Source organism: Protobothrops mucrosquamatus, unplaced genomic scaffold (genome assembly GCF_001527695.2).
Source record: "Protobothrops mucrosquamatus isolate PMUCROS unplaced genomic scaffold, P.Mucros_1.0 scaffold729, whole genome shotgun sequence".
Taxonomy (NCBI): Eukaryota; Metazoa; Chordata; class Lepidosauria; order Squamata; family Viperidae; genus Protobothrops; species Protobothrops mucrosquamatus.
In genome coordinates, this window is record NW_015387005.1 from 578,638 (window position 1) to 606,519 (window position 27,882).

Genomic DNA, 27,882 nt, shown 5'->3' on the forward strand with positions numbered 1-27,882 from the left:
CCAGGCCTAAAGAGGATGAGATTCTTGCCTTGGTTTCCATCTCTACTCTTAACCTATAAAACACAGGGTTGACATTTCTTGATCATAGCGGTAACTTACATGGGAAATGGTCTGCAGAGAATTTTGCTAGAGGGCATTTTAGAATGCTACCTTTTAATATCCTTTATGAAGACCTTGCTCCTTTCCTTCAATGCTGTCTAAATTTCCAAATAGAAAATAGGAGTGCTTCATGCTAATGGCTGGGCTAGGCTGGACTGGGCTGGGCAATGTCTACTTCTAGCAAGAGATGCCCTTAATATATTCAAATTTTGAATATAGAGTAAAACTGAATTTTAACTTCATTTTTATAAAGGGCCCTTTCCTATAGATTGCTCTGAAGAGTGAAGAAATGCACAGCACTGAAACACTAATATAAGTAAATGACAGAATTTGGGTCTGCAAGTTTAAGTACTACAACTCTTACGGATCTATAAATTGCATTGGAATATTATTATTAAAACCTGTAACAAACAACAAATGAGCAAGGCCATCGGAGGTACAAAGACAAAATTTCCACGGTAACATGACTTTGTTCCTTTTAGGTTTGTACTTTGCTGTAATTTTATTTTCTAAATAGCAAAAGGCACACCTTTTACTGATTTTGCTATTAATTTATCGTTGTAATCTGGAAGCATTTTTTTTACCTAAATTCATTTTAAATAATATGTAAAAGTATTTTTTTTTAGAAAATAGCCTAAATGAAAAAAAAAAATGAAAAAAAAAAATGAAAAAAAAAATAAAAAAATAAATAGTCTAAAACTGAACCAGCAATCCTAGCAAGAAGGTAATGTAATCTTGCCTAATATTTCTTCACTATTTTTCTGAGGAGTTAATGGGGCACCTACCACAAATAAAATAAGATTTCAGAAACCTTTTTTTTATGAAAATTTCAGAGCAAATCAAAACCACCCACATGATACAGGATTTAGCTCTCTCTCTTTTTTTTTTATACACAAAATGTACCAGGGAAGGAATGGCAATTTCTTTCTCCTGTAAAGTAAAAAAGCACCATTTGATATGTTTATTTTCTATTTTATGCTGGCTTTTTGGGTTTAGGACACTTTTGAAGAATTAGGCCCTGCATGTCCTCTTATTAAAATACAATTGTTATCACTGCAATTCCTTGGTTTGGACATTATACTTCTATTTAGGGATACAGTCTATGAAAATTCTAAATGCAAGCACTCTCCTCCATGATAAATCACTCATTTTTATGGCATGCGCTTTTTAATAGACTGTGGCCATTATAAAAAATGTTTGTACCAAAGTTCTAGGCAAGCGATGAATATTTAGCACAATGTACTTCTCTGAAAGGATGGGGAGGGGAAAAAAAGTATCTGGACATTTAACAAAAAACAAAAGTCCATTTTTAAGATACTAAAGGCATGCTGGCATCGTCCACTTTTGCCTGGTTAATGCATCAAAAGGCAGAAAGGGAATGGGACCCTATTAACGTAGAAGAGGAATTATTTTTGCTTTTGTATAAATGCAACAAAAAAGAAATCTACAATCATGTCTGGTTATCACATGGATCCCTTGCCATGGTTTGAGTGTTCATCTCCCAGGATTAGCCCAGGGGGAGAAAAAAAGATGGACTGTTTCTTCTTTTCATAGTCTTGTTTGCCATGGATGCTAGAGAAAGCCAGTTCAACAGGCCACCAGTCAAGTAGACTCTTCACACAAATGTAAAAAGGAGAGCTGTACAATGTGACTTTCTGCACACAGTCGGTCAGAGTGAGGAGAAGCAGAAACATCTGAAAGCAGTGGAATGTTTTTCAGCATTGAAAGAGGCAACCAGGGGGCGCACCTTTTTATAGCTGTAAGCCCCTCCACCTCCCAACTCACAGTCCACCACAACTCCGGTCCACTGAAATCACTTCCCGCTGATGAATGTTTTCTTCAGCTGCTTTCATAAGTACGGCAAGCCGGCTTCCAGACACGTATCCTTTCTGAATAGCTGTCATGAGCTAAAGAGGCAAGATAGAGAAAGCTTTAAGATCAATACTCTGTGTCACTGCATTATTAGATGATGCCTTCATCTCCACATCCCTGCTTAAAAGCCTTGTCTTATAACAGTGATGGCGAACCTTTTAGAGACCGAGTGCCCAAAAACTGGCCCCGCCCCCATTCCACCCCGCCTTGCCCCCGCCCACCCCCCCATCCCCCACCCCGCCTGACTGCAGGGCCACTCACCGCCTCCAGGGCCTGCTGCAGATCGCCCAGGCAGCCCAGCAGCGCTATGGCGGCCGCGCCCTCTGCCTGCGCCCTGCAGCATCAACTGTGCATGATGGGGTGTGAGGGCAGAGTCTTGTCTACACTTCCTGGCTGCCATGTCCTTGGCTGCGCTGCTCCATGTGGGCCACGCTCGGGGGCGACTCTCCTTCAGGGGGGCTGCTGGAGGGGGTCGCGGGGGGAGGCAAGGCTGGGGCAACGGCTCGTGTGCCCACAGAGAGGGCTCCGAGTGCCGCCTCTGACACCCGTGCCATAGGTTCGCCACCACTGTCTTATAATTTGTCATATCTCTACCAACTTGATTTTGTCCAGTTTTCCTAATTTTTTTCAACATTATATATGCCCCAATGACTTCAGAACTGCCATACTTCCTGGAAATAAAAGATTGCAAAAGGAAGACCAAGATACAGCTTACCTGTTTGCCAGAAACAGAGCAAAAAGAGACGTGCTTTTTTGTACCCTCCCAACAAAAAAGTAACTACCCTATCATATAGAATCAGTCTCCGTATTCATTTTTATTTCCCATTTCCCCCATCAAACCCTGTATTCCTTTTGGGCTGTTAACTTCTGTTTTGCAAACCAAAAGGTAGGGACTGATATGTAAACCATTCTGACATACATTTTTTTTCTCTTCTCCCGAACAACAGAATAAAAATGGTTTCAACTACAACATCAGAAGCAGCAACATAAATACATCTTTTTAAGGAAAGACAGTTCCGTGGAAATAAGACAGCAGGATAAACAGTTTTCACTTCTTACACCAGCCTTCCCTTATCTGGGGCGCTTCCAGATGGATGGGCCAATTCCCAGAATTCCCAGCCAACATGGCCTCTGCCGAGAATCCTAGAAGTTGGTGGCCATGTATTTGGAGGGCTCTCTTACATTACAGCCAATTCAAATAAGCTCCCTCTTAAACAAATATGGCACTCTTTCCAGCATCATACTCTCCCTAAGGAATTTGAGGAGAAGAAAGCTAACAGATTGGAGAGCAAGCCTGGAGAAGGTTGAAACGTGGCCATGAAATGAGACTACTGCTCTTAAAAATATTTAAAAGTAAATTCTATAGCTTTGGAGCTATAAAAAGAGATGCGCGTACAATTAGGTGAGGTTTTTTTAAAAATAATTGGCATGATTTAAATCATACAGCAGATTTTTCAACTGCTCTAAAAAATGTTCAGAGAACAGGCTGCTTTCTTTCTTTCTTTCTTTTCTTTCTTTTTCTTTCTCTCTCATTCCTTCCTTTCTTCCACATTTCTGCATTTAGATTCAATGGTGCTTTTATCTGCAGCCCATCTTGAGAGAGACAATTACCATTTTCCTTTGCCTTGATCTTGTTTGTTTAACGTGACATGCAGTGAAGAAAGGGCTGACATGGACCGAAATCCCCAGCATTAATTTATCTCATGTTCTGCATTCATCATTGCCACGGCGCAGGAAGGACCTGGCAGTCAATTGAAAAACCTGACCAAGAAAGGCTCTGCAAAAATAAACCTGGCGAACAACTGAAAACAAATAAGCAGCTGCTTGCATAAAAGGAGTCAAAGGGACACTTGGAAACATTTTGCAAGTCTCTCTACAGCCCTCAAATGTGTATCATGCCACATAGGAGTTTTGGGGGAAAAAACAGGCATGTGCTCTTTTGTTCTACTTCACACTAAATCATCCCCTCTGATTCACAGAATAATGGAACAGTTTATAGGACAAATGGTACCGAATAGTTCAATTCCAACGTCATCACAAAAGCAGGATAGTTTAGCAATAAAAATCTACTGCAAGCTCCTGCTGATGCCTCTTTCTTCCCTATCCTGCGAACTGACTTCCTGTCTGTTCATTTGCCAATCTTCTCTCCCTTTCCTGGCTTTTGACAACCACAGATCACCACATCAAGAACTGGGGATCCCTAGGATTGGCTGTATTTTTGCCTTTGGTGTGGCGTAAAAAACCTATTTCAACCAACGAAGATCTTAGCAAATGGACCGATTTATAATGAAAGACGTGGTCCTTCATATAGTCGGTCTCCAATCTACTCAAGGTTGTAGACGTCAATCCAAATATCTCACGTAGCGACCAATAAGCAAGTGGAAGCTAATGCAGATCTTTCAATGCAGACATGGAATCATGGCTGTGTTTTATACTATCTAGTAACTTAGTTGCTGCATTGCTGCCTTTTCTGAAATAAACAAATAAAATCTTGCACCAATTGTAGCTTTCCTACATTTTTCAGATGTAGTACTATGTAGGGCATATTCTAATATTGAGGAGATGTAACCAAGGTGTAGATAATTGTCACCAAATCAACCAGGAAGGGACCCTCGACATCACAGTGTAAAGGTGTTGAAGGCAATTTGTTGCTAGCAACAAATTCAATGGATGAAGATCAAGAAGCACTCTCAGACTGCAATGCTGCTCCTTCAATGCGAACCAAAATTTAAATTCTTGATTTAAAAAACAAAACCAAAAAACATTAAGCCTCAACAGTTACACTTACACACAACTTTTACACTCTTTCAAATTCTACCACGGTAAAGAACGCGATCACATTTTTTGTTTATTGGCAAGAAACAGCCAAGTCAAAAGAGGAAAGTGGTAGAGTTCAACATTAGTGGAACTTAGTTTGTTTTATTTTGCTGCGTATGAATGAGTAAATACATGCCCTCGATAGTGAAAATAATACGGTTCTGCCTTCGTCTTTTTTTTTATAAAAAGGAGGTATTAGCAAATAGGTGCACAAGAAAGAGAGAAAGACAAAAGCTAGAAGACAACAGGTGTAATTCCCAAGGTTCAAATATCCAACTTCAGGAGCAAACTGAGCAAACAAACGATCAAGGCCCATGTTGGAATGGCAAAAGGATTAAAATACTAAAGAAGAAACATGCAGTGAAGTGAACATTACTTGAGAAATACCGGAGCCCAACCAATTCCCAACACACACCCCAAATGCTTCACACTCCCTGATATAAGAGGTATTTATTCATTTTTATCCCCCCTTATTACTTTTTTACCAATAACTCAAGGTAGCGAACATATTCAACACACCTTCCTTATCCTATTTTCCCACAGTAACAAACCTATGAGGTAGATTGGGCTGAGAATGAGTGACTAACCCAAAGTCACCCAGTCAGCTTTTATATCTAAAGCGGGACCAGACATATTATTATATTATACAGTACACTATACTATCTCATTTAATAACAGAATAACAGAGTTGGAAGACATATTGGAAGTCTTCTAGTCCAACTCCCTGCTCAAGCAGCAAACCCTATACCATTTCAGACAAATGGTTGTCCAATCTCTTATTTAAAATCTCCAATGTTGGAGAACCCACAACTTCTGGAGGCAAATCGTTCAACTGATTAATTGTTCTGTCAGGAAATTTCTTCTTAGTTCCAGGTTGCTTCTCTCCTTGATTAGTTTTCATCCACTGCTTCTTGTCCTGCCTTCAGGATGAGAGAGAATAGCTTGACTCCCTCTTCTATGTGGCAGCCCCTGAGATATTGGAACACTGCTATCATGTCCCCCCTCGTCCTTCTCTTCGTTAAACTAGACATACCCAATTCCAGCAGCCGTTCCTTATATGTTTTAGCCTCCAGTCCCCTAATCTCTTTGTTGCTCTTCTCTGTACTCTTTCAAGAGTTTCAACATCATTTTTATATCTTGGCAACCAAAACTGGATGCAGTATTCCAAATTTTGTATTTTATATATCATTAGAGGTTAAGGGGAGGGACATATACAGCAATTTAAGCAGCTGTGCTTAGAGAGAATACAATGCATGACAATGAGTCGGGCTAAACCAAGAGCCAAACAGCAACAACAATGCAAAACTTATTTTTTACCACAAGAAGAAAGTCTTGTTTCTTCAACAGAGGACATTGTTGGCTCTAGAAGGGTAAATTTCCCTCCAACTTGCATTTTAATGGTTTACAGACTTATTTTTAAAAACTTCTCAGCAAAATGATGAACTGAAGGTTTCTCAGAGGAAAATGTAAATTATTGTTCCTATTGCTAATGATCCCACTTGTGGGTTATCACTCCAATTCAGGACAGAACTTCAATATAGGCGATAATTATTTAGATACACTCTGTTTGGAGAACTCTCCAATTGTACGGTTATAGCAAGCTTTGCCAAGTTTTTGGTACCATCTGGAGACTCATTTCTATTCCTAGAACTTAGAGGTGAATTTATGCTGCTGTGCCTCTTTTCTTGTTTTTACAGGTTTTTTTTAACTGCTACTTTTTAGGAGGGCTTATTGTTTTATAACCCATTTTAACAGGTGATAAATTTAAAAATAGTAGTGAAAAACACTGACAAAAAAAAGAACCCTGGTTGAGCAGAAAAGGAAGGTGAAAACGGATTGTTACTTTTTTTTTTTTTTTTAAAGGCAGAAATTGCTGGAGCAATTCAAAATTTAAAGTGTTGATTAATATATATTCAGAAACCAAAAATGCAACATTTTGCCCAACGCCGTACTAGCACTAGGTACAACTGTACTGTAGAAAAGTTCCCCAAACTGGGTGTTAACTACTGAAAGTTCCTATCCTGAATAGCAACACTATGAGTAATAGCCACAAGTGGGATCAGGAGCAACTGATTCTATGCTTTCCTCTGACTGGACAATTACTGCTTATAAGGAATCGTTTAAAGATTCCAAGTAACAAGGTAAAGGTCAGATTTTAATAAAGTCTGACAAAATAATAAAAGTCAAGAACCCGAAAGCCTTCCTGCTTTACTTTTTCCAGACGATGACCTGAAATCATTTCACCACTTTTATTTTGGTATTTGGGGCAATTCTCCCTCTTTCATACTTCTATAATACTGTGCAGCTACTGCAGAGACCACACACCATAAATCAGCCCAGATTAAACATATGAGCCTCTTTCCTACCTGTCCAAAATAGCTTCATATCTGGTATACATGCAAGTTAACAGAGCTAACAGGGGATGCAGCATAAAAGGTGTAGGTTTAAGAAGAGACTGGACAACCACTTGTCTGAAATGGTATAGGGCAGGGGTAGGCAACCTTGGCTCTTTTATGACTCATGGACTTCAACTCCCAGAATTCCTGAGCCAGCACGGCTCAGCTTGGAAACCTCTCCCTTTCCCCTCAGCATGGCTGGCTCAGGAATTCTGGGAGTTGAAGTCCACGAGTCATAACAGAGCAAAGATTGCCTACCTCTGGTATAGAGTTTCCTGCCTGAGCAGGGGGTTGGACTAGAAGTCCTCAAAGGTCCCTTCCAACTCTATTATTGTATTGTTATTTAATATGCATACATTCGATGTGTGTTATGTTTTAGTGACAGAAGGTAATTCATTTGACTGATTGATTTCCTCTAACTGAATCAAAGAAATACTTTCCATTTTGCATCAACTAAGGGGTGGCTTCCATTTCTGACTAATATCTGCCAGAAATTAATGTCTGTACACTTTCCCTTCCAATATTAATGAACTGAACATTATGAGTATTGCGAGGTTTTTTTTATACCATTATATTAGATTGATAGAGATATACGTGTGTAAATTAAAAGAAGTACTCACTTGCAAAAACTCGTTGAGTTCAACCTGCCCATTTTTGTTCAGATCCACTTCATTCAAAATCTCATGGAGTGCACTTTCATTAATTTGAAGGTTGATGCTCTGTAAAATATATGAAAGGGAGAAAAAAACCTCACATGGCTGGATTAAAAACACACTATTAATATCATGCCAGGCAATTCCGATGAATTAAAAAAGAAGAAGAATGAAGTGAAATGTTACCTCTAGCACACGCTGCACATCCAATATAGTAATAAAACCTTTGCATTCTTTATCAAACATGTGGAATCTTTTTTTGTACCTGCAACACAGATAATGCATGAAAAAGCTATACCTTGACATACTGCACAAGCAATTTTAAACCAGCAAAGAAAAACCTCACTTAGACATATAAAGGATTTTCAACTGGCTTGATCAATGCGCACCTCCACTCCCTCAAACTTTCCTTCTTATAATGCTATTACTTTCCACTGCAGAAGCCAAAGAGATGCTATATTCCACGGGTCTTCGAACTTGGCCCTTTTATGACTTGTGGACTTCAACTCCCAGAATTCCTCAGCCAGGCATGCTGGCTGAGGAATTCTGAGACTTGAAGTCCACAAGTCATAAAAGGGCCAAGTTTGAAGACCCCCCTGCTATATTCCTATAGAAAACATGCTTCCACACCCACGGACAGCCAAATCCAATCTTGGCATGGACAAATTAAACAAATCAAAAGTGAAGGGTGAGGAAAATCTTTTGCCTATAGCCTTTCAGGTGTGACTCACTTAACAACTGCCTTGCTTAGCAACAGAAATTTTAGCGCCAGGCTTTAAAACTGGGAGACCGTGAGTTCCAATCCCGCCTTAGCCATGAAAGGCATCTGAGTGACCTTGGGCCTGTCTCTCTCTTTCTCTCTCTCTCAGTCCAATCCACCTCACAGGGTCGTTGTGGGGAAGAGAGGAGAAGGAAGGTAAATGTTCGCTGCCTTGAGTTATTTGCAAAAAAAATAAAGCAGGGATACAAAGAAATAAAAAAATGGCTTAATGGCCTCTACCTTTTTTTGACCCAGGGTGAAAATAGAATTATGTATGAATTTCTCAGAGAGGCAATAATACCATTCAAATATACCAGAGGGGGGGGGGGAAGGGATCAGGACATGGGCAAATACATAAATCAAGCACAACTCAGCTTCCAGGGCCGAAGATCCCCTTTTCAGATACCTCATATGATACATCCAAATCCCTGGAAACTAAGTAGTAGTTATTTGCCCTGTGTTAAGTTACCTGTCAATATCTCCTGGGGATAAAGTGATTTCACTCCGATCTGTCAGTTGCTCCGACCTTGCCTTGTAGCCCATTTCATAGTACAGGAACTTTTGTGCCGTCGCAAGCTCTTCCTAAGAGGGGGAGAGAGAGCACACAACCTGAGCTCTAAGGGTAACAGCAAATATTTACATTCTGAATTTCCCCTTTGCTGGAATGTTTTATTGGCTCCTTTCACTTAATTATAATTGCTGGTCCTTAGAGGAATATCAGCAGTTGATGACCAAAAAGTGCTTAAAGGTGAACAAGGTAATTAAGATTAGGCAGCATTTCATGCTTCAGCTAGATCACTGGTTTGGTTGTACAAGTGTTGATTATCAAGCGATAATTACCCCGGGAGACGTGCAAGGTAAAGAATTTTTAGGGATGTTTCATGCCCTTAATCCATACAGGCAACTCGCAGCGATGTCAGCAAGCCTTGCACTTGCAGACAAAGGGGCCACGAGATGGCCTTTACCTTTTGGTACAGTGAATGCCTTAAGTGAGATGTTTAATGCATTTAGTTTTTTTAGGCTTATGGCACGTGCTGATCACTCTCTTCAGGCAGCAAGCTAATGATGGAGCCTGTAATTTGGAAATGGCAAGCTCCTTCCTTCCTTCCTTCCTTCTTTCCTTCCTTCTTTCCTTCCTTCCTTCCTTCCTTCCTTCCTTCCTTCCTTCCTTCCTTCCTTCCTTCCTTCCCTCCCTCCCTCCCTCCCTCCCTCTCTCCTTTACTTCCTCTACTAGAGGTTCCCAATGTTTACAAACAAAACAATTATTTCAATAAATTGCATTAAAATTTTAATCAATTTTTTATTCAAATAAAAAAGTTAAGTGACAGGGCTCTCCAACCTTTCCAGCTTTGCATACCGGGTGGGGATGGTTCTGTGCAAGCAGTGGGTCTGGCTGCAAAATGCGCGAAACTCCATTTGTGCAAGCGGCGGGAGCACACACACACACACCCCGCTCGTGTAAAGGGAGCTTCCTGCGCAAGTGCCCGCCACTCGCGCAAATGGAGCTGCTGCCATCGTGTGCTTGTCCGCCGCTTGCCTGGCCCGTTTCTGAACAGGCCGCAGCCTGGGACTGAGCCCCAGCCCTGGGATTGGGGAGCCCCCCCCCCGACTTAAAAGATGACTTCGAAAGCAATTAAAATGTAACAAGCAAAACAAATTAGATTAAAATCAACAGTCTGACTCAGTGAGCTTGTACAAAAAGGTCTGGCGTAACAGCCTTCCTAAAAGCTAATGAAAAGCTCAGGCCCCTTCGCCACGCAGGGAATGTGTTCCAAGGAAGCTAAGTGACAAAAGAGTTGGCTCGATTCTGGCTGACAGCCAGATGAGCTCATGGCAACTGTAGGTGAACCTCCTCGATGATCTCAGTAAGCAGAGAGGGTCATTTGAAGAAAGGCCGCCCCCCCTTTTTTATCATTGTCTGCTTTATGCTGCCTTTTATGCTCAAAATCCTGCACTTGAAAACAGGCACCTCTACCTGAAAGCAGCTATCCAGCTGTGAGGAAGGAGCCCTCAGCACAGCATGCAGGCTAGGTAAGGCTGCATCTTTTATTTTCAAAAGGCTGGGAATAAGACCCAAGAACTCCTTTTCAAATAGTGAGGGTAAACAAAAAACCAAAAAAAAGTACTTTGCAACCCCAGTTATCTCTCTCGTGCTGAAGCCAGCATGCATATTGCTGCCTGTCTGAAGGGCTTCTCAACAAACCCTCAATGCTACATTTGTAGATGTTTGTTTAGGAGAACTATAGGTGTGTGCATTTGGAGGGGGGGGGAGAAATACTTGGCCTGTAACTTCTGTGCACTCATTTCCTTACTTTAATGGTATCTACACAGGGCTTTGTTTTTTCTACAGATACATACCGTGGTGGGAAGAGAGTTCCTGTAAGGAATGGGAGGGGGGTTCCTCCCATTTCTCAAAATAAGACTCTGTGGTAGAGCTGAGTTGGGAGATTGGCATAGTTCACACATAACTTTGTCAGTATTTCTTAACCATCACTGGCCACCCATGCAATAGCAGGGTCTGATCTGTACATTACAGCAAGAAGAATTGGATCGGGGTTCAATATTCACATTAAGAACTGCTAACCCAAGTTCCAAGTCAAAAAACAAAACAAAACCTGTTAACCCAAGTCGAGACTAGTGATACATATGGACAGTCCCTTTGATGGAGCCCACGGCATTCAGTGAACTCTATATGACTGAGTGGGGGTTTTTTTTTGCAAATGAGCCTCCTTACTTTGCCCAGAAACGTGAACCATCATGCAGCCCTTGGTTACTGAGAACATTATTCAAATTTTCCACCAAAGTCAAATAAAACTCCTTGGAAACATTCTCATAAGCTTCCTGATTATGAAATCAGGAGCCTCTTCATACCTTCTTCTTCTGTTCACTCCATTTCAGTTTCTTGCCCATTATCTCAATGATTCTTGGTAATGCTTCATCGGCAGCTTGGACATTCAGAAAAGCCAAACGAGTGCGACGAGCAATCATGTCCACTGCAGTGCAAGCGTATTCACCGATGGCATACTCGATCTAAAATGTTTGAAAAAGAATAACCGCTTCAGTCTGAGAAATTTACACAAAAGGAATGAAATGCAACGTTCACCTGATAGCAATCCATGTTGGAATTGTCTACCACCATTTTTACTCTAGAACATCTTTATCTAGGCTACTTAACTCAACTTTTCACCAGTTACAAGAGGCCTCTCTCCCCATTCATTCCTTTGGATTACAACCGTGATGTACCTGGAATTACAGTTGAGCAAATATGCATGTTTGGGGGAGAAGGTAACCTCACATGTAAATATCTAAACCAGCGGCCCCCAATCTTTCCAGCTTTGCAGAATGCCGGTGGCGGGGGGGGGGAGAGGGAATGGTTCCATGTGAGCGGTGGGGGAGTGCGTGCGCAGCTCTATTTGCACAAGCAGGAGGCACACACTGCTTGCACAAATGGAGCTTCGCACCCACACCCTCTCACCCAGCGCTCGTGCAAGTGGAGATGCATGTGCATGCATGCACTTGCCCATTGCTCGCGAGGCCTGATTTTGAACGGGACCACAGCCTGGTACTGGACTGTGGCCTAGGGGTTGGGGACCCCTGATCTAAACTTCTCCAATCTTTTACCTTCTCCCAAAGAAGCTTCTTGGATGAGAAGCGAAACGTTTTCAAAGAAAAAAAACCCAAGAAAGTCCAGTTGCCTTTTGGAAAAACATCCACTGTTACAGCATTGACATTTGGGTATCCTACTGATTCCATAATAATAATAATAATAATAATAATAATAATAATAATAATAATAATAATAATAGTAGTAGTAGTAGTAGTAGTAGTAGTAGTAGTAGTAGTAGTAGTAAAGTTGGAAGGGACCTTGGAGGTCATCTAGTCCAAGCCCCTGCTCAGGTAGGAAACCCTATACTATTTCGGACAAATGGCTGTCCAGTCTCTTCTTAAAAACTTCCAGTGTTGGAGCATTCACTGCTTCTGGAGGCAGGTTGTTCCACTGGTTAATTGTTCTAACTGTCAGGAAGTTTCTCCTTAGTTCTAGGTTGCTTCTCTCCTTGATTAGTTTCCATCCATTGCTTCTTGTCCTGCCCTCAGGCGCCTTGGAGAATAGCTTGACTCCCTCTTCTTTGTGGCAGCCCCTGAGATATTGGAACACCGCTATCATGTCCCCCCTCGTCCTTCTCTTCATTAAGCTAGACCTACCCAATTCCTTCCTCTAGATCTTTTTTTTGTTCCCCATTCTTCCCATGATTCTGGTGAGATTGACTGATTTCCTACTGGTCATTGCATGTATACCTTTCAGGTGTACTCTGTCATGACAGAGTTAAAATATTTCAGAATTTGCTATTAATGTAAGAATAAAACAAGCCTTTTTTTCCTGGCTGATTAGATGAGGTAAATGAAGCTTCCGATTTTATATGGCAAGAAACAAACAGAACCTTCAACACCAAAAGCAAGAATGCAAGAAAGGAGGAGGAAGAGAAACAGTAACACAAGACATTTCGTACCTCTGACTCAATATACGGAAACTCGGAGACAAGACGTTTCCCAACGATAGGCCACCTCTTCCCAGTTACCTGGGCTACTTTTGCCACATCAAAAGCCTTGTCCCCAAATGTATTTGCAAGATGTTGAGCAACCTGTAGAATTGAGAAGAGGTTAAGAGACTGATGCCTTTTGGAAGAGAACTCCATCTTGTTAGGAGTCACCCTTGAAAGCTCTCCCCTTGTCTGTGATTCAACAGCCAACCCAAGATGGTATCAAAGGCAAAAAGCCAACAAGTCAAGAATAAGACTAGTCTATGAATAATTAAAAATTTAAAAAGTAGTCGTTAACATGGTTTGTAGATAATCCCTAACCCTTTGAACACTTAAAAAAAATCCCTTCTTCCAATAAACTAAGATCTGTACTGAGCTGTTAAGGCAACATATGAAAACAATTGATTAAGGTAATCTATTGCCATTACCTTTTCATCAAGTGTTTGTTTTGTCCTCTCCTTGGCCTTCTACAATGGTTCTTCTCAATCACCATTTCTCTTTATTCCACTTCTTCCACTTCTCTTTTGATTGCTTTGCTGTCCTCAGAGCACTCACCAAGTAGTGAGCTGACTCACAACTTGGGGCTTTACTCACTACTCCCTTTGGTCTCCATTTATGTCACGGTCCGCAATCGTATTTATAGAAACCGCCTCCACTCATTTTGGGCGAATTATTCCCCTGATTCTATTTCATACTATTCAAGGGGATGGAACTTCAGAGACAAGAAAGTTCCATTCCATTCATACCTGTCAGCAAGGAATTCTGTAGATTTAAGTGGTTCTACTAACTAGCCTAAGTAAACCACAAACTCACCTCATTTTCAAGTCCATAATCTTGAACCAGGCGGATATAAAGGGTAGGGCTCCAACCCTCTGCACCCTGCAAGAGCAGTCCTACAGTTCTACAGGAACCAGCCTGAAGGTTATGAGTTTTTACTGCAACATCAATGGTATCCTGGGCCATTGAGCGATAGGTGGTCCACTTCCCACCTGGGAGTATCAACAAATACAGATAGTGTATAAAAATTGATCCCTTTAAGCCTTTATTTAAAAACACACCAACTAAAGCTCTTAGAATGAAATAGTTCTATTGTATAGGAAGACAGACACCTGCAATCCTAACACAACACTGCACTTATTGGAAAAAAGCTGATGGGATCTGTCATCCACGTTATTTAGAGGGCATCAGTTTTCCAACTCTTCTTCTAATACAGACATGTCAAACACAAGGCCCGGGGGCCGGATGTGGCCCGCGAAGTGGCTTCATGTGGTCCGCGAAGCCATCCTGGAAACAGTGAGGGAATGGCCCCCGCTGCCTTGGCCCTGGCCGTCCGGGAGCCAATGTACAATTTTGTGGTGGCCATCTATGCTGAAACGCATTCAGTCTTAGCTCCACAAGGCCATCTAGAAACAGCGAAGAACCACCCCGCCGCATCGGCCCGGCCCCCTGGGTGCATGCTGGGGAGGTGTCACCCTTTGTGAGGAATGAAGAAATGCACCATGCCTTGGTGCTTGCCCCGGTCCCAACCCCTTCTGCCAGAGACCCTCAGATCTGTCCCACTTCTGCCCAGGCCCCCACAGGCACCCTTGACGTGAACGATATAGAGCTGGCCATGTCCACCCAGTAGGCTGCACCCACCCTGGCCACACACCCCCGCCCCCCCCCCGAGGGCAATCGCAATGCTGATGTGGCCCTCAATGAAATTGAGTTTGACACCCCTGTTCTAATATTTCAGAACTGAGAACCACAGCATATGTGTCTGACCAGTTTCCTTCATATGACTAAGAAATAATTCCAACAAGAAAGAAAAGAATTAGAAGCAACATCCTAGTACCTGCGATAGTCACAAGGCCGCTGTCACTAACATGCACCACGTGATTTCGAGATATGGACTGAGTGTCTTTAGAATTGGGATCCGTCACAAGGGGACGAATCCCACTCCATGCTGCCAGAACATCTCCTCTCCTCACTGTAATTGAAAACAAAATAAGAAAATTTTAAAAAAGAAGTCAGAAATACCATCTGAGGAAAGGATTTTGAAATATACTGTAATATGATTTAAATGCTGCTAGGTTAGAAAGTAATCACAGCTTTTAAAATGTCGTCTTGGGGAAAGAATACTGTTAGTTCCAACGAATTTTAATGAGAAAAGGCAAAGTGAAAGAGAGATACAAACTCAGTACAAGTTCCATCTTTTGATTCAATTAAACAAATAATGAAGCAGAAGACAAAAATATAGGAGTTTGGTAATAAAGTTAAAAAATAGGTTTTCTGAGGAAAAAAAAGAGGTGCCAGTGAGGTAACTTGGAAGTCTGGCCCAAGAAAAGCAAAAATCACGATGTCCTAAATCTCAAAATCTGGCAACTTCAATATTGGCATACTTAATAAGATTTTCCACAATTTTTTACAACAGGTATTTTTTTTATGATTCAACCTTGACTCACCCCTGGCTAAGCAATTAATTATATATTTAGCTTTCCTCTATTGTTTAGTAATTACACATACAGCTTACTTTTGCCAAACTTCTCATTCACATAGCTCTATCAATGAAGATTTGGACATTATGTTTACAAATAGTTCTTGATACATTTTTTTAGGATCTTCTACCTAATTCAGAGCTTTAGAATTCCCCTTATTGTTTTGAGTTTATTTCCTCATTGTTTGGGACAAATATCATCTATACAAGATCACTAACTATTATCAGGAACTCTTAAATCAATATTCCCAAAGCTTCCTCACAATTTGTATTTAAATAATTCAAAGAACTAACTACATTGCATGGCATAATTTAATAGTTGCTAACTTAAGAAAACACCATTGTAAATTCTGAATTTGTGAAAATGGACTTCAACTCATTGTCAACATGTATAAACAAAGCATTTTAGCCTCCAGGGAAAAATCAAGTTAACCAGTGAATTCATAAATCTTACTATGTGGAAAATACAATCTGCCTGGCCAGGAACTTTATAGGATGATTTTTATGAACTAGTCTGGAATTGTTCATTATTCTATTTGGCCAAAACCTCAGGAAAGAGTACTGTCATCATTCTCTGCGGAAAGAGGCAGAATTTGTCAGGCACACTTTGCAGTTCAGAAAGGTCAAAAAATTTGAAATTGCTGTTTTTACTCTTTAAATTCTCTTCCTTGGATTTTTTTTTTTAAGGACTAAAGTTATCTGGCTTCCTGTAGACCACCTCAAGGGGTCACAGAGATAACACTAGAGCAGTTTATTTTCACATGTCACTGAGTCAAAAAGAACGAAAAGCTCATCCATCATTTTTCTCTGTAGTTTACTTCTTCTAGATTGTTTCTAGTTACTAATACTTCAGAGAAACATAAAAAAAGTACTAATGTGTTTTTCTTAGGATGGGGAAAGAAATGTAGCATCCAAATTGAAGAGGAAAGCGTAAGAATATTAAACAAGGACCCACCCAAATTTTCCACACAAAGAGCCAGAACGAAAAAATATATTTTGTTTTGTTTTCTTTTTGAATTTATTTTCTATTATGTATAATTCTCTAGTTGGGCTTTCATCATTTTTCCCTTTGTCCTATGAACAAATTCAAAGTTGATAGCAAAAAGAAAAAGTCTGAAAAATAGCAAGATGCTTTTAATGAGTTTTTTTTCCCCAGTTCTGTTTGAAGCCATTAATGTTAGAGAAAATTATGAAGGTCTGTATTAAAAAAAAAAAAAGGAATGTGAACTTGGATACAGGAAATCCCTGCTGTCCCAGATCTACTGTGGTTGAATCCTTACACTCACTTTAAAGCAACTAGTGCAATTTCTGTTGCTGCCTGTGCATAGATGGTTTTTGAGTGGCAAGCTGAGGGCCACAATGTCCTGGGGGGGGGGGGGAGACGTAAACAAAATATTATTGCAAATTGAATAAAATCTTGCTTAGTCAAGGACTTTTGCAATTTCAGGAAAGGCTATGGGAAATGCCGTTGGACTGTGACCACCAATTTTGTATTTCTTGTTTAAAAAAAAAACAGGCTCATGTGCTTCTTCCTCCACTTGCGATTTTGGGTAGACAATGGCAAATTATGATTTCCACAACCAAGAAAAGGAAGAAGAAAAGTTGAATACACATAAGAAAAACAAAAGAAAGAAACATGCAGCTACAACTGCCGTTGCTTTCTAAGACCCTCTCATAGCAAATAAAAAGCAAGTATCCAGTTGTTTTTTCTTTTCTCCTTTCAAAAAACTGGCCTGTGTGATTAACATATTTATACACTCTTCAAAACATATGCAATTCTCCCATACAGCTGAGCATGAGGTCAATCAACAGTATGCAAGTTCTTTCTTTGTCCCAACCCAGAATGTGATCAATCTCTGTGTTTCATGCCCTTCAATTTTATGTGGAACAGTATAAACTTGACTGCAGAAGCCTAATACCGCAACATTAAAAATGGACTATACCTTGATCCAATTATTATTGACATCTCTAGAATATGACCATGACAATATTATACTTCATGGCGAAAACAAATTCATCTCCCTTTCCTGCTTCCTATTGAGTTACTAATCCATTGAATGAATAAACTCAGCGGCCCCCAACCTTTTGGGCACCAGGGACCGGTTCCGTGGAGAGAGGTTTTTCCGTGGACAGGAGGGGGCGTGGTTTTGTGTGCTGCCTGGATCCCGCGGATGGGGCTTCGCTTGTTTGTGCGGCCTGCTTTCTGGCATGCCGTGGTCAGGTTGCTGGTCCATGGACCGGCGGTTGGCAACCCCTGAATTACCTCTCACCTCACATAAGCATTCACGTAATTCTTTAAAAGTAAAACGAATACATAAACACACGAGGCTGTTTCTCTCTTAGCTCTCTATCATCCGTGTACCGCCTATTCCCCGTAAATAAAATGTAGGTATGGAAGTCTAAATTACCGTTGTGATCTTCCTTCAGTGGACTAAAAACTCTTACAGAGGCTTTTGTGTGTGAGTGTGCATGTGGGGAGGATTGTTTTAAGGACAATACTTTCACAAGGGTGTTAACAGAAAAATCAATAATGCCTTGTAAAAATATCTCGAAAGAACAGAAATCTGAGAAATCAATGTTGTTCTGCCAGCGTGTTTAGGCCACCAAAATGAAGTGCTAATCACTGAAATAAGATACCATATTACATTTATAAATTAATGAAACTAGAAAAAGCAGCATGTGTGACACCATAATTAAACAGCTGGAACACATCCAAGCCTGTGTAAGTTGATAACCCTGCCACTGTCTTTGGCAGCAAAAAGGCAGGTCTGCCGTGAGTTGATACGGCCAGCACAATTGCTAATTCTCTAACAGACAATCTATAAACACGACTAATTACACACGAGGAAAACAGCGCACAGCTCAGGTTGGTTACTTTCAAAAGCATTAAAATGCTCAAGAAAACTACTTTTGCAGAACTGCCTTGTAAATAATCAAACAAACAAACAAATGCTGCCCTAATCAATTCTCCTAGCTGTAGCCTAGCAGAACCAGCCACCTTGCCTGACAATCCTCAGCTCTTTTATTAATTTTTGCAAGAAAGGCTCTAATGATAATGGGTTTCTTCCCCTCCTCCTCCTCCTGTAGACCATTTTCCTTTAATGGCTACAACAATAACAGAACTATCAATTATCCATTTCAAGGAAGAACAAACAAGCAATCTAGAACGTTCAGTCTTTTTTTATTAAAAAAAAAAAAGATTACGATTATGAGTATAAGTCTACAAAGGGCAGGTCAGAGTCTGAATCTTTTTAGAGAATCGCTTTAAAGAAGCTGGATAATTAAGGAACTTGGTAATGAAATCTGTTCAGGTCTCCCAGTTATCAAATCTCATTTCTGGAGGGACAAATCGCTAGAAAATCATTTAGGGTGCATCTCTACTTAAATAAACAAACGACAAAGTTCAATTTGTTTTCTATCAGTTATATAATTCAGGGAGTGAAGGAGAAAGAATGTATTTTATTAAAAAATTACTTGAGAACACAGCAGAACGGTGTGTGTGTTCCTTAAACTCAGCCAATTTTTTAAAAAATGAAACAATGGCAGGTGTTTAAGGAATGTGATGGGACAACATTTTAAAAAGTTAATGGGGACTAACCTTAATTTACATCTTAATTCAATTAAAATTAGGTTTTGCCACATTGAAAATTAAAGGCTTTTTGAGAGTCACATGCAACACTAGGTTCTTCAAGTTGTGTCATCTTGATTTAGAATAAACAGGACATAACAGAAAGCCAGTGCTGTAAATCCTGACTCTTAATAGATTGGCTATACAAGAAAAGTGAGTTGGTGCGCGCAGCAATTATTAAATGTGGTAGCAGGGCTGTGCTGCGGAGTTTAGATATGAAAAATCAGGATTCAGACTCATAAACAAAGCCGTTTACACTTCACAGAAGTGCTGATAGCACAGATATTCCCTGCAGAAGATCCTAATTGATAAGGGAAGGTATCCCCATTGATACTATGGAAGCATCATAAATAAAGAGAAGGGCAGAACTTCTGCCAGTGTGTGCATGTGTTTCTGTGCGTGTAACTGGTACCTCCTATTAGTAGAACTCATTTAACACTGGGGAGTTCCAAAGAAAGTCTTATCTTCCAACTTACTGATGGAAGTAAGGGGGGGGGGGAGAAACTGGCTTACGTTACAGGTGAAGGATCAAAATATATAATTTCTTCTAAGCCAAAGGATGCGTTCATAATGCATAGGAACTTCTAAAAGTATGTTTTTTAATATGAGTTACATGTAAAATGAAGCACAATTAGTACAGTTACTCTTCCAAGTATATATTTTGATCCTGTCTGTTGCATAAAAAATTACAATTATGATAATAAAAAAAACCTCTGGGAGGCAGGGATCATGTGCTCTTGTGATGTCAAGTTGTATATTTCTGCCTTAAAGAGAAGAATAAAATTACATTTTAATGTTACTGAAAATTACCTTCAACATCACAGCTAAGATAGTTGCGTACTTCTGTCAAAATGAAGTTGATATCTTCTTCTGTAGGTATCGGGTGATGGGTAACTTCAGTTGCAGTATCAGTAGTGCCAGCAATAGTCATCTTTTGCCATGGCAGGAAGAAAATCACTCGTCCATCACTAGTGGATGGGTCAAGAAGTCCCATATTATCAGGGCTGGAAGAAGCCAACAAAAATATTACTTTTTTTTTCTTCCCAGGTTCTTTGAAAATGTTCCTTTGTAAAAGCTTCATTAAAGCAAAATAGCAATGAGTAGTACCTTATTAAAAAGTGTACCAGAGACATTGGAAGAGTATAGGTCAGGGGTAGGCAACCTTGGCTCTTTTATGACTCGTGGACTTCAACTCCCAGAATTCCTGAGCAAGCCATGCTGAGGGGAAAGGGAGAGGTTTCCATGCTGACTCAGGAATTCTGGGAGTTGAAGTCCACGAGTCATAAAAGAGCCAACGTTGCCTACCCCTGCTATAGGCAATATTGCAATCATGGATTTGGATCTAATATTATGTTGACAGGTGTTTCATGCCCAAATTGCAGCAGATCTGGGTGCAAGTGTGACCGTCACTTGCAACAAGGGAGCAACAAGAACACCTGCGACACAAGCTGAAGAACACCTGTAACTCATGGATGTAGCTCACAAACTGATTGTTCCTCAAGGTTCAGAGCCTGCTGACACATCATAGATATACACATGCATTCATCCACTATATCTCTTCAGACTGTACTTGGGAGTTAGTGTCGTGGTACAAGACACAAGTATTCACAAAATTTTCAAGAACAAAATTTCAGGCAAGTATCCGTAGTCTTCCGCTTTAACAGTAGATGGATGGCAATTTCTCTTTCTCCAAATTATTAAAATCCTTCTTGATCACACAAGGCCTTAAGACAAAAACCAGGGGTGAGATGATGATGATGATGATGAGTAATCTGCAGTTAGATTCACAATCTAACACTGGTGAAAACTTAATAATTCAAGTCCTAATTAAGGACCTAAGAATTATTAAGATAGTGCCTAAGGATATATAGGCAGTTCCAAAATCCAAAATTTGAATTTAGATATTGCTCCAAGGGTTCCAGTCATGATTGATATAACAGTGGATTTCCTTTTCCATATAATTATTATTATTTACTGTTGTTATTCTTTGCTCTGGGGACAAGATTAAGGGAAATGAACACTTTCTCAAGTAAAATACTCAGAGAATTAGATGAACGGAAATGTATAAATAATATATATTGAAGGTGCACATTAATTGGAAGGAACGCCATTTGGGGCCAGTTATATGTGAGAAATTAATTGGTTTGCCTTCTGTGAAAGAGGTATTTAGTAGTAGCATCAAATGGGGAATCAAATGATTAATTCATGATCTAAACTATTTCACTCTGGTTCTGATCTTGGCCAAATCATTTGTTTTCCATTTTCCTTAATACTTTGTGACAGAGGCCAGCCAAGTGTTTTGAGAAAGGTACCAGCAGGTTAAGAGAGCATCCCACTGTTTATTCCTATAATGTTTCTAACAGAAGTAAGGAACGTAAACACACACGCACACTTATGAACTATAATTGCACCAATGAGAAAGAAGGTTGCTATGCCACATTCTCTTTCCTAACTATTAGCAAGGTGGATATGTGCTCATGTCCTAGTAATAGCAATAAGCACTTAGACTTATATACAGTTTCATATCACTTCTCGGCCTTTTGGCTAAGATCAAGTGTAGTATATCCAGTTTCATAGTTTTTTTTACAACTCTCTCTAAGCAGTTTACAGACTCAGCATATGGCCCCCAACAATCTGGGTCCTCATTTTACCAACCTCGGAAGGATGGAAGGCAAGTAGAACATGCTTACCCTCCATCCGGGCAGCCTATTTCCATACACAGTGAGGTCCGCTGCAAATGGTTCCTACTTATACTGTTCCTTCAACAAGGCATTACAATGGAAGCAGTTGAGTTTCTATTACTGGATCCAAAGGTTCTCCATTTCCATGAGAAAGGCATAATTTGGGTGGCTAATGGCTAATATCTTTCTCCATGCTTCTTAAGGAGAAGGGGCAGTGGTGGGATTCAAATATGTGAATAACCGGTTCTCTGTGTAGATGCCACTTCCGGAAGTCCATTTTGGGCCTGGGCAACAAAAAATTAGCTATCGGTTCTGCCGAAGTGGTGCAAACCGGCTGAATCCCACCACTGAGAAGGGGGTTTTAAAACAAAAAGAACCACCTGAGTTACATGGATTACAGCCTTCAATAGCCATTGCTTACTGCACAGAACTAGCTCTACTGTGATGTAAAGCATTAGTTCAGCCATGATGGTACTAATACAATTTTTAAAGTAGCAATATTGTGGAATCCTTTGTGTTTTCTGAGTTTGGTTGTTTTCTTGTAGACGTTTCATTACTCAACTAACTAACGTCATCAGTGCTAGAAGGGATTGGGGTTATACTAAAATCACTTGTATACATTATATACAATGGGGGGGATACTGTATATCTGCCTCTATGAGGGAGATGGGCAGTTCCTTAATATGACAGATAAATATATACATCAATAAACAACATGATTAAAATATTAGAAATATAAAAATACAGAAAGATTATATTATTCTTATTCACAGATCCAAATAGAAATTCCATTTGCTATTATAGATAATTGTATTTTTTTTTTCCTGCACAGGTCTGGGTAACAGAAAAATATGCATGAGATGCTCCTCAGAGAGATAATGACAATTATATACACTCGAAGTCTAACTTCTACACTAAGTCTCTGAGATGATATTTATATATAGCTTAAGGATACATTTGGAGAAGAACTGCTTAAAAAGTAGGTGTCAACATGGACTTGTGCAAGGTAAACTATGGCTGATAAGTAATTACTTTTCAAAATGAAATCACTATTGATTTAAAGAAGCCAGGAAACTAAGAAATTTAATATACAGACTCAAACTATTTAAAAAAATATTTTTTTTGACAAGTTTCAAAATGAGGTTTCTAAATTGCCTTAAAAGAATCTGAACTGTAGACTGAGTACGTTTTTGAAAAGGCTGCTGGGAGATAATTTTCATTTGTTTTGACTGCCACCGATTTAGCTAGAGGAGCTAGAACCAGAGAGAAGGGCTAACTTTCATCTATTACGGGCCTTGCTCGCTCCCACTATATTTCGAATAACTACCAGGGTTCGGCTGCCAAATAGATTGATTCTAAAATGTAACATGGATGAAATTCCAGATGACAATAATAATATCCACCATTCACCATATGATAATATTTACCATTTATTCACTGCTTCAGAGGAATCAAAAAGCTTGACGTACAACAGGGAAGAGGAGCCACTGCCCATCTCTGTACTTCTGAACTACGATTCCAGCCACCAGTATTACTGGTCATGCTGGTTGAGGCTACTGGGGCTAATAGTTCAGCATCTGGAGAACTGTTAGCTCTTTATCCTTTGTATCTCTGTTATCCATACTTCTTTTTAGCATTTCAAGTTAATGACTGATTAGGGAACTGAACGCATAGCTTAGGCTCTGATTGCAGCAATTGACTCTTTGGATCAAGTGCCTGTTTTTCCATTTTCTGACAGGCAGAATGACAGTCAATCTAAAAGCAACATCCACTGGATTGAGGTTTAAAATTATTAAGAGATTACATGCTAGTATCGCTGGGGTGAGAAAAAGCCACGCAGTCTCTGCTTAAGTGAAAACATGCATTGGAAGAATAAATTTAATGAGTGCAGAGAGAACACGGGGACTATTAATGAAGAATATAAAAATTTAAAAACCCAATGGGAGATGCTTGCAGTGTATTAACATTAAATTAATTAAATCAAAGGTACGTTTACACATAAAATGCCTTTAAAACTATTTATCATTTCCCCCAGATGATGTCAAAGTACTTTTCCAAAGAGATGAGTAACTGTTAATGGCATGACGTGCATTTTCTTTAACAAGACTCAGACCGACACCAGAGGAAAGAACCGACTGCTAAATTAATACATACATTTACATTTCAGCATCACATATTTATTTATTATACAGGGACATTCCTTGATTTATCAATCTCTAGGATGAAATCAGTAGTCTTAGAATGCCGTATCTAGGGAACAATTGCTTTTGAAAGAAATCACAAATATTGGATGACGCTGAGAATAGGCCAAAGATGGAGGTAGACAATGAGTATATGATAAATAAGGAAGCCAACATGTCTCACTTATGTACAGACACCCTCTTGATTTTTATCTAAAACTGGGAGGTAAAGACTAGCATTAGGCATCTCCAACCTCTTTCTTGATAAAACAGACCAGCAACTTTGTTTTTTAATATACTATACAGGCAGTGGTGGGATTCAGCCAGTTCACACCACTTCAGCAGAACCAGTAGCTGATTTTTTTGTTGCTCAGGCCCAGAATGGACTACTGGAAGCGGCATCCACACAGAGAACCGGTTGCTCACATATTTGAATCCCACACTGGTAGTCTTCAACTTACAATCATTTGTTTAGTGACCCTCAAAGTTACAACAGCACTGAAAAAAGTGACTTATGACCGTTTTTCACATTTATGATGGTCGCAGCAACCCGCCATGGGGGCATGTGATCAAAATTCAAATGCTTGGCAACTGGTTCATATTTGACAGTGGCAATGTCCCAGGGTCATGTGATCACCTTTTGCAACCTTCTGACAATGGGGAAGCCAGACTTAACAAGCAGTGATCTGATTAACAGCTGTGGCAAGAAAGGTCGTAAAATGCGGGCAATTTTGGCTTCAATTATGGTCATTAAGTCAAGAACTACCTGTAGTCCTTTCGCCCATTTTACACAGAACGGTGGCAATTCTTTTTTTTTTTTTTTTTGGGTGGATGATGCTGCAGTTGCTGAAGGACCCATGCAAGTAAGAAAAGCCATGCTTTACTAATCCTACAGTTCCCCATTCTGAATTTTTATATGATTGAATCTATAAACTGGTTTATAGCAAGTTTCCTTTACCAAGAAGGCAAATTCTATTAGAACTGAAGCTGGAAACCAAATCCTGGGCTGTATGACAAAATAAAGTAGATGCTGCACTTGGGCAAAGCAGAATTTATTCCAGTCACATTAAATAGGCAGCTCTACAGAAAAACTCCCAATACATTAATAAGCCCTAGGTTCAAAGGAATTTGGCATATTTATTTATCAACCTAGAACATATTTCAACCGTTTCCCAGTTGTCCGGCACAAAAAAAGGGTTTGTGATGTTAGTTAAGCCATGACATATATCATTTATGCAGGGAAGGGCAGTGAAGAGCGGGACAATAGTCCTGCTACTTCTGCCTGGCCAAGGCTTGGCACAGCCTCTTCAGCAAGCAGAACATTTGGGATTTTCATTTTCTCATTCAGTATTCCAACATATGGTGAGGAAACACTGCCCTGCCACAAGCAGAAGGGCACATCTGAACGAAACTCCTTATTAGTGGTAATATTTAGCATTCATATAGTACAACTGAATGTACTGCGTGAATGCTAAGGGCTGCGGTAATTTTTTAGGCTATTTGTGTAAAACTGGTTAACTGTCTGCTACACTGGCTGAGCCAGCAACGACTTGCTGAAGATTTTATAGGGCTTTCTTATGGCCAATAACCTCTTTTGAATTACCTCACCAACCGGAGGGTAAAGAGAACGCAATGTGGGAGAGAACACAACTCCTTAGAGCCTTCGTTGTTTGAGACAAGAAGGAAAGTGGCACGGAGAAGATATTCCCATCTGTTAAGTCATCCCTCTATGAAAATTGTCCAGTTAGCATTCTTCCAAAGACATTTGTTGTCCAAATCATACAGATATGGAAAACTCTGGCTTTTGAGGGGGCTCCACTCTTCTTTCAAAACTCCAGCTGTCTCCTCCAGTTGCAGGGATATTTTAACACGGGGGCATTTTGAACAACCATTAAAAGACTAGTTAGCTCTCCTATATAACACCCGCCCCCCCGCCTTATAAAAGTGATGGATTATGCTTGACTCATTCAAAATAATTTTCCATACAGCAGGTAGGGTGGGGGCTTGAGGGGGGGGGGAAGAAATGAAGGCCTGAATTCAACATGGACCATTTAAGCCAGAAAACAATTTCTTCAGATTCCCCTGCCCCAACTCTCTTAGATTCACATCTTAAGATTGTTACAAATGGTCTGTGCTTTGAATACTGTTACCTGTAATAGCCGGGCATCACAATATGAACACCTGCACTTGGTTGACAGATGTTTGGTACTTCCTGCTCATCCATTTTCCGCACAGAATCTGTGAAAGGTCCTGTAGCATTGATAACACATTTGGCTTTGACATCAAATTCCTGCCCTGTGAAAGAAAACAGCATCAATCACATACTCCATTTGTTTCCCTCTTCACTGACTCTCTGGATTATTAATTTATCCATGAAGTTAATCTATTGTGAAGTGTGTGTGTATCGAGACACGCGCACTCAGACTCGTACCCGTGCAGGCAGAACCCAGCAGCTCGCCTTCCTGTGCAAAATTAGAACAGAGATGGCTTTTCAGCCGAGATTACGTTGACTCCCCAATCTTTAAAGACTGAAGATCAGACTCGTCGAACGAGGGAAAAGAAGTAGAAAAGAACGGTAGCAGCTTCCTCCTTTTTCGGCCCCATCATTTGGCTTTTATTTATCGATCTCTCTATTTAATGACATTCTTAAACCCTGAGATTTGTTAAACGGTACTATTGCTGAATGCACCACCACCACCACCCGGCATTTCAAACCGTCAGCTTTGCTTGACAGAAGGGCTTGGATGTAAAGCACAACTTAGCTTGCCAAAGCACTAGGATTTGAATGAAAGCCTGACAGAAGTTAAGGATGATTGGCGGTAATGACATGCCACTGCACTTTGGAAACATGCCTTTTTTGTCAGCTAAGCCATATTTACAAACTGCACTCTCCCCTTCACCCACCTTTCTGCACTTGGTTTGAGGAGGAAAGGATTCCCCCGTTTCTTTTAAGGCGGAGTAAAATGCCTTTCTGGGTAGCAGAGCTTCCTCCCACTACGCTCAAAGTACGGGCAGCTACTGAGGTGAAGGGCTACAGGGAGAATCTTGGCAGGCACCCAGCCCCAGAAAGGATAAAAAGGAAGGGGGTCTCTGAAAAACAGAAAGACACACACACACCCAGTACCTGCCAGAGCAAGCTACCTGGAGACAAGGGGCTTCATAAATGCCAGGGAGAGCCCAAAGGACATACCTGTTAGAACATCCCTGCACCTTGCTCCAGAAACCCGGCTCTTCCCGCTCTCTGGATCCGTCTTCTTCAGCAAGTGCACCACTTCAGTGTAATTGGCTATGGCAGCCCCATACCTGGCAGCAGTGAGGGCGATGGCAAGGTTCATTCGTGCATCATTGTGCTGTCCTGCAGCGGGGGAGTTGGGGGGGGCACAATCACAGAAGGACAGGAGTCACCTCCAGCCACTGATTTGTGGTATGGAAGGGTGTCAGAACCAATCTGTCACATCTGTCCCTGTCACACTGAATAGCCATGATGGCTGGTCAGATCTACCAAGAAATATCCAGAGAATCACAGACTCTCTGTAGTGTAGCATATTCTCCTTAAATAAATAATAATAAAAAAGGCAGCGGAAACTGCACAGACATTTGCGGAGGGCTGGGATTCTTGTCCAGTGGTGAACTTATATGCTACAGCTGAAATGCATGTATTTTGCATCCAGTCCAAAGCAAGGCACCACTTTCTGGTCCTGGAGAAGGCAGAGATGGCAATAATACAATCTCTTTGAAAGATGCATTTCTTGACAGCCCCACTGGTGTTAATTAAGCATCTC

At 40.4% G+C, this 27,882-nt stretch overlaps 1 protein-coding gene and 1 pseudogene across 1 annotated transcript; one reads left to right on the forward strand and one right to left on the reverse strand.

The window, feature by feature from the left end:
- Nucleotides 1–1,642: 1,642 nt before the first annotated feature.
- GPD2 (glycerol-3-phosphate dehydrogenase 2) lies at nt 1,643–27,495 on the reverse strand. Its single transcript, XM_015818367.1, has 11 exons — nt 27,291–27,495; nt 26,251–26,395; nt 20,050–20,243; nt 14,970–15,104; nt 13,949–14,124; nt 13,106–13,237; nt 11,469–11,627; nt 9,067–9,179; nt 8,024–8,102; nt 7,805–7,903; nt 1,643–2,006 (listed from the first exon to the last, which is right to left on the reverse strand). Exons 1-11 carry the CDS (start codon nt 27,433–27,435, stop codon nt 1,881–1,883), a joined length of 1,503 nt encoding a protein of 500 aa, XP_015673853.1. The 5' UTR covers nt 27,436–27,495; the 3' UTR covers nt 1,643–1,880.
- LOC114922722 lies at nt 21,764–21,834 on the forward strand (annotated as a pseudogene).
- Nucleotides 27,496–27,882: the final 387 nt, after the last annotated feature.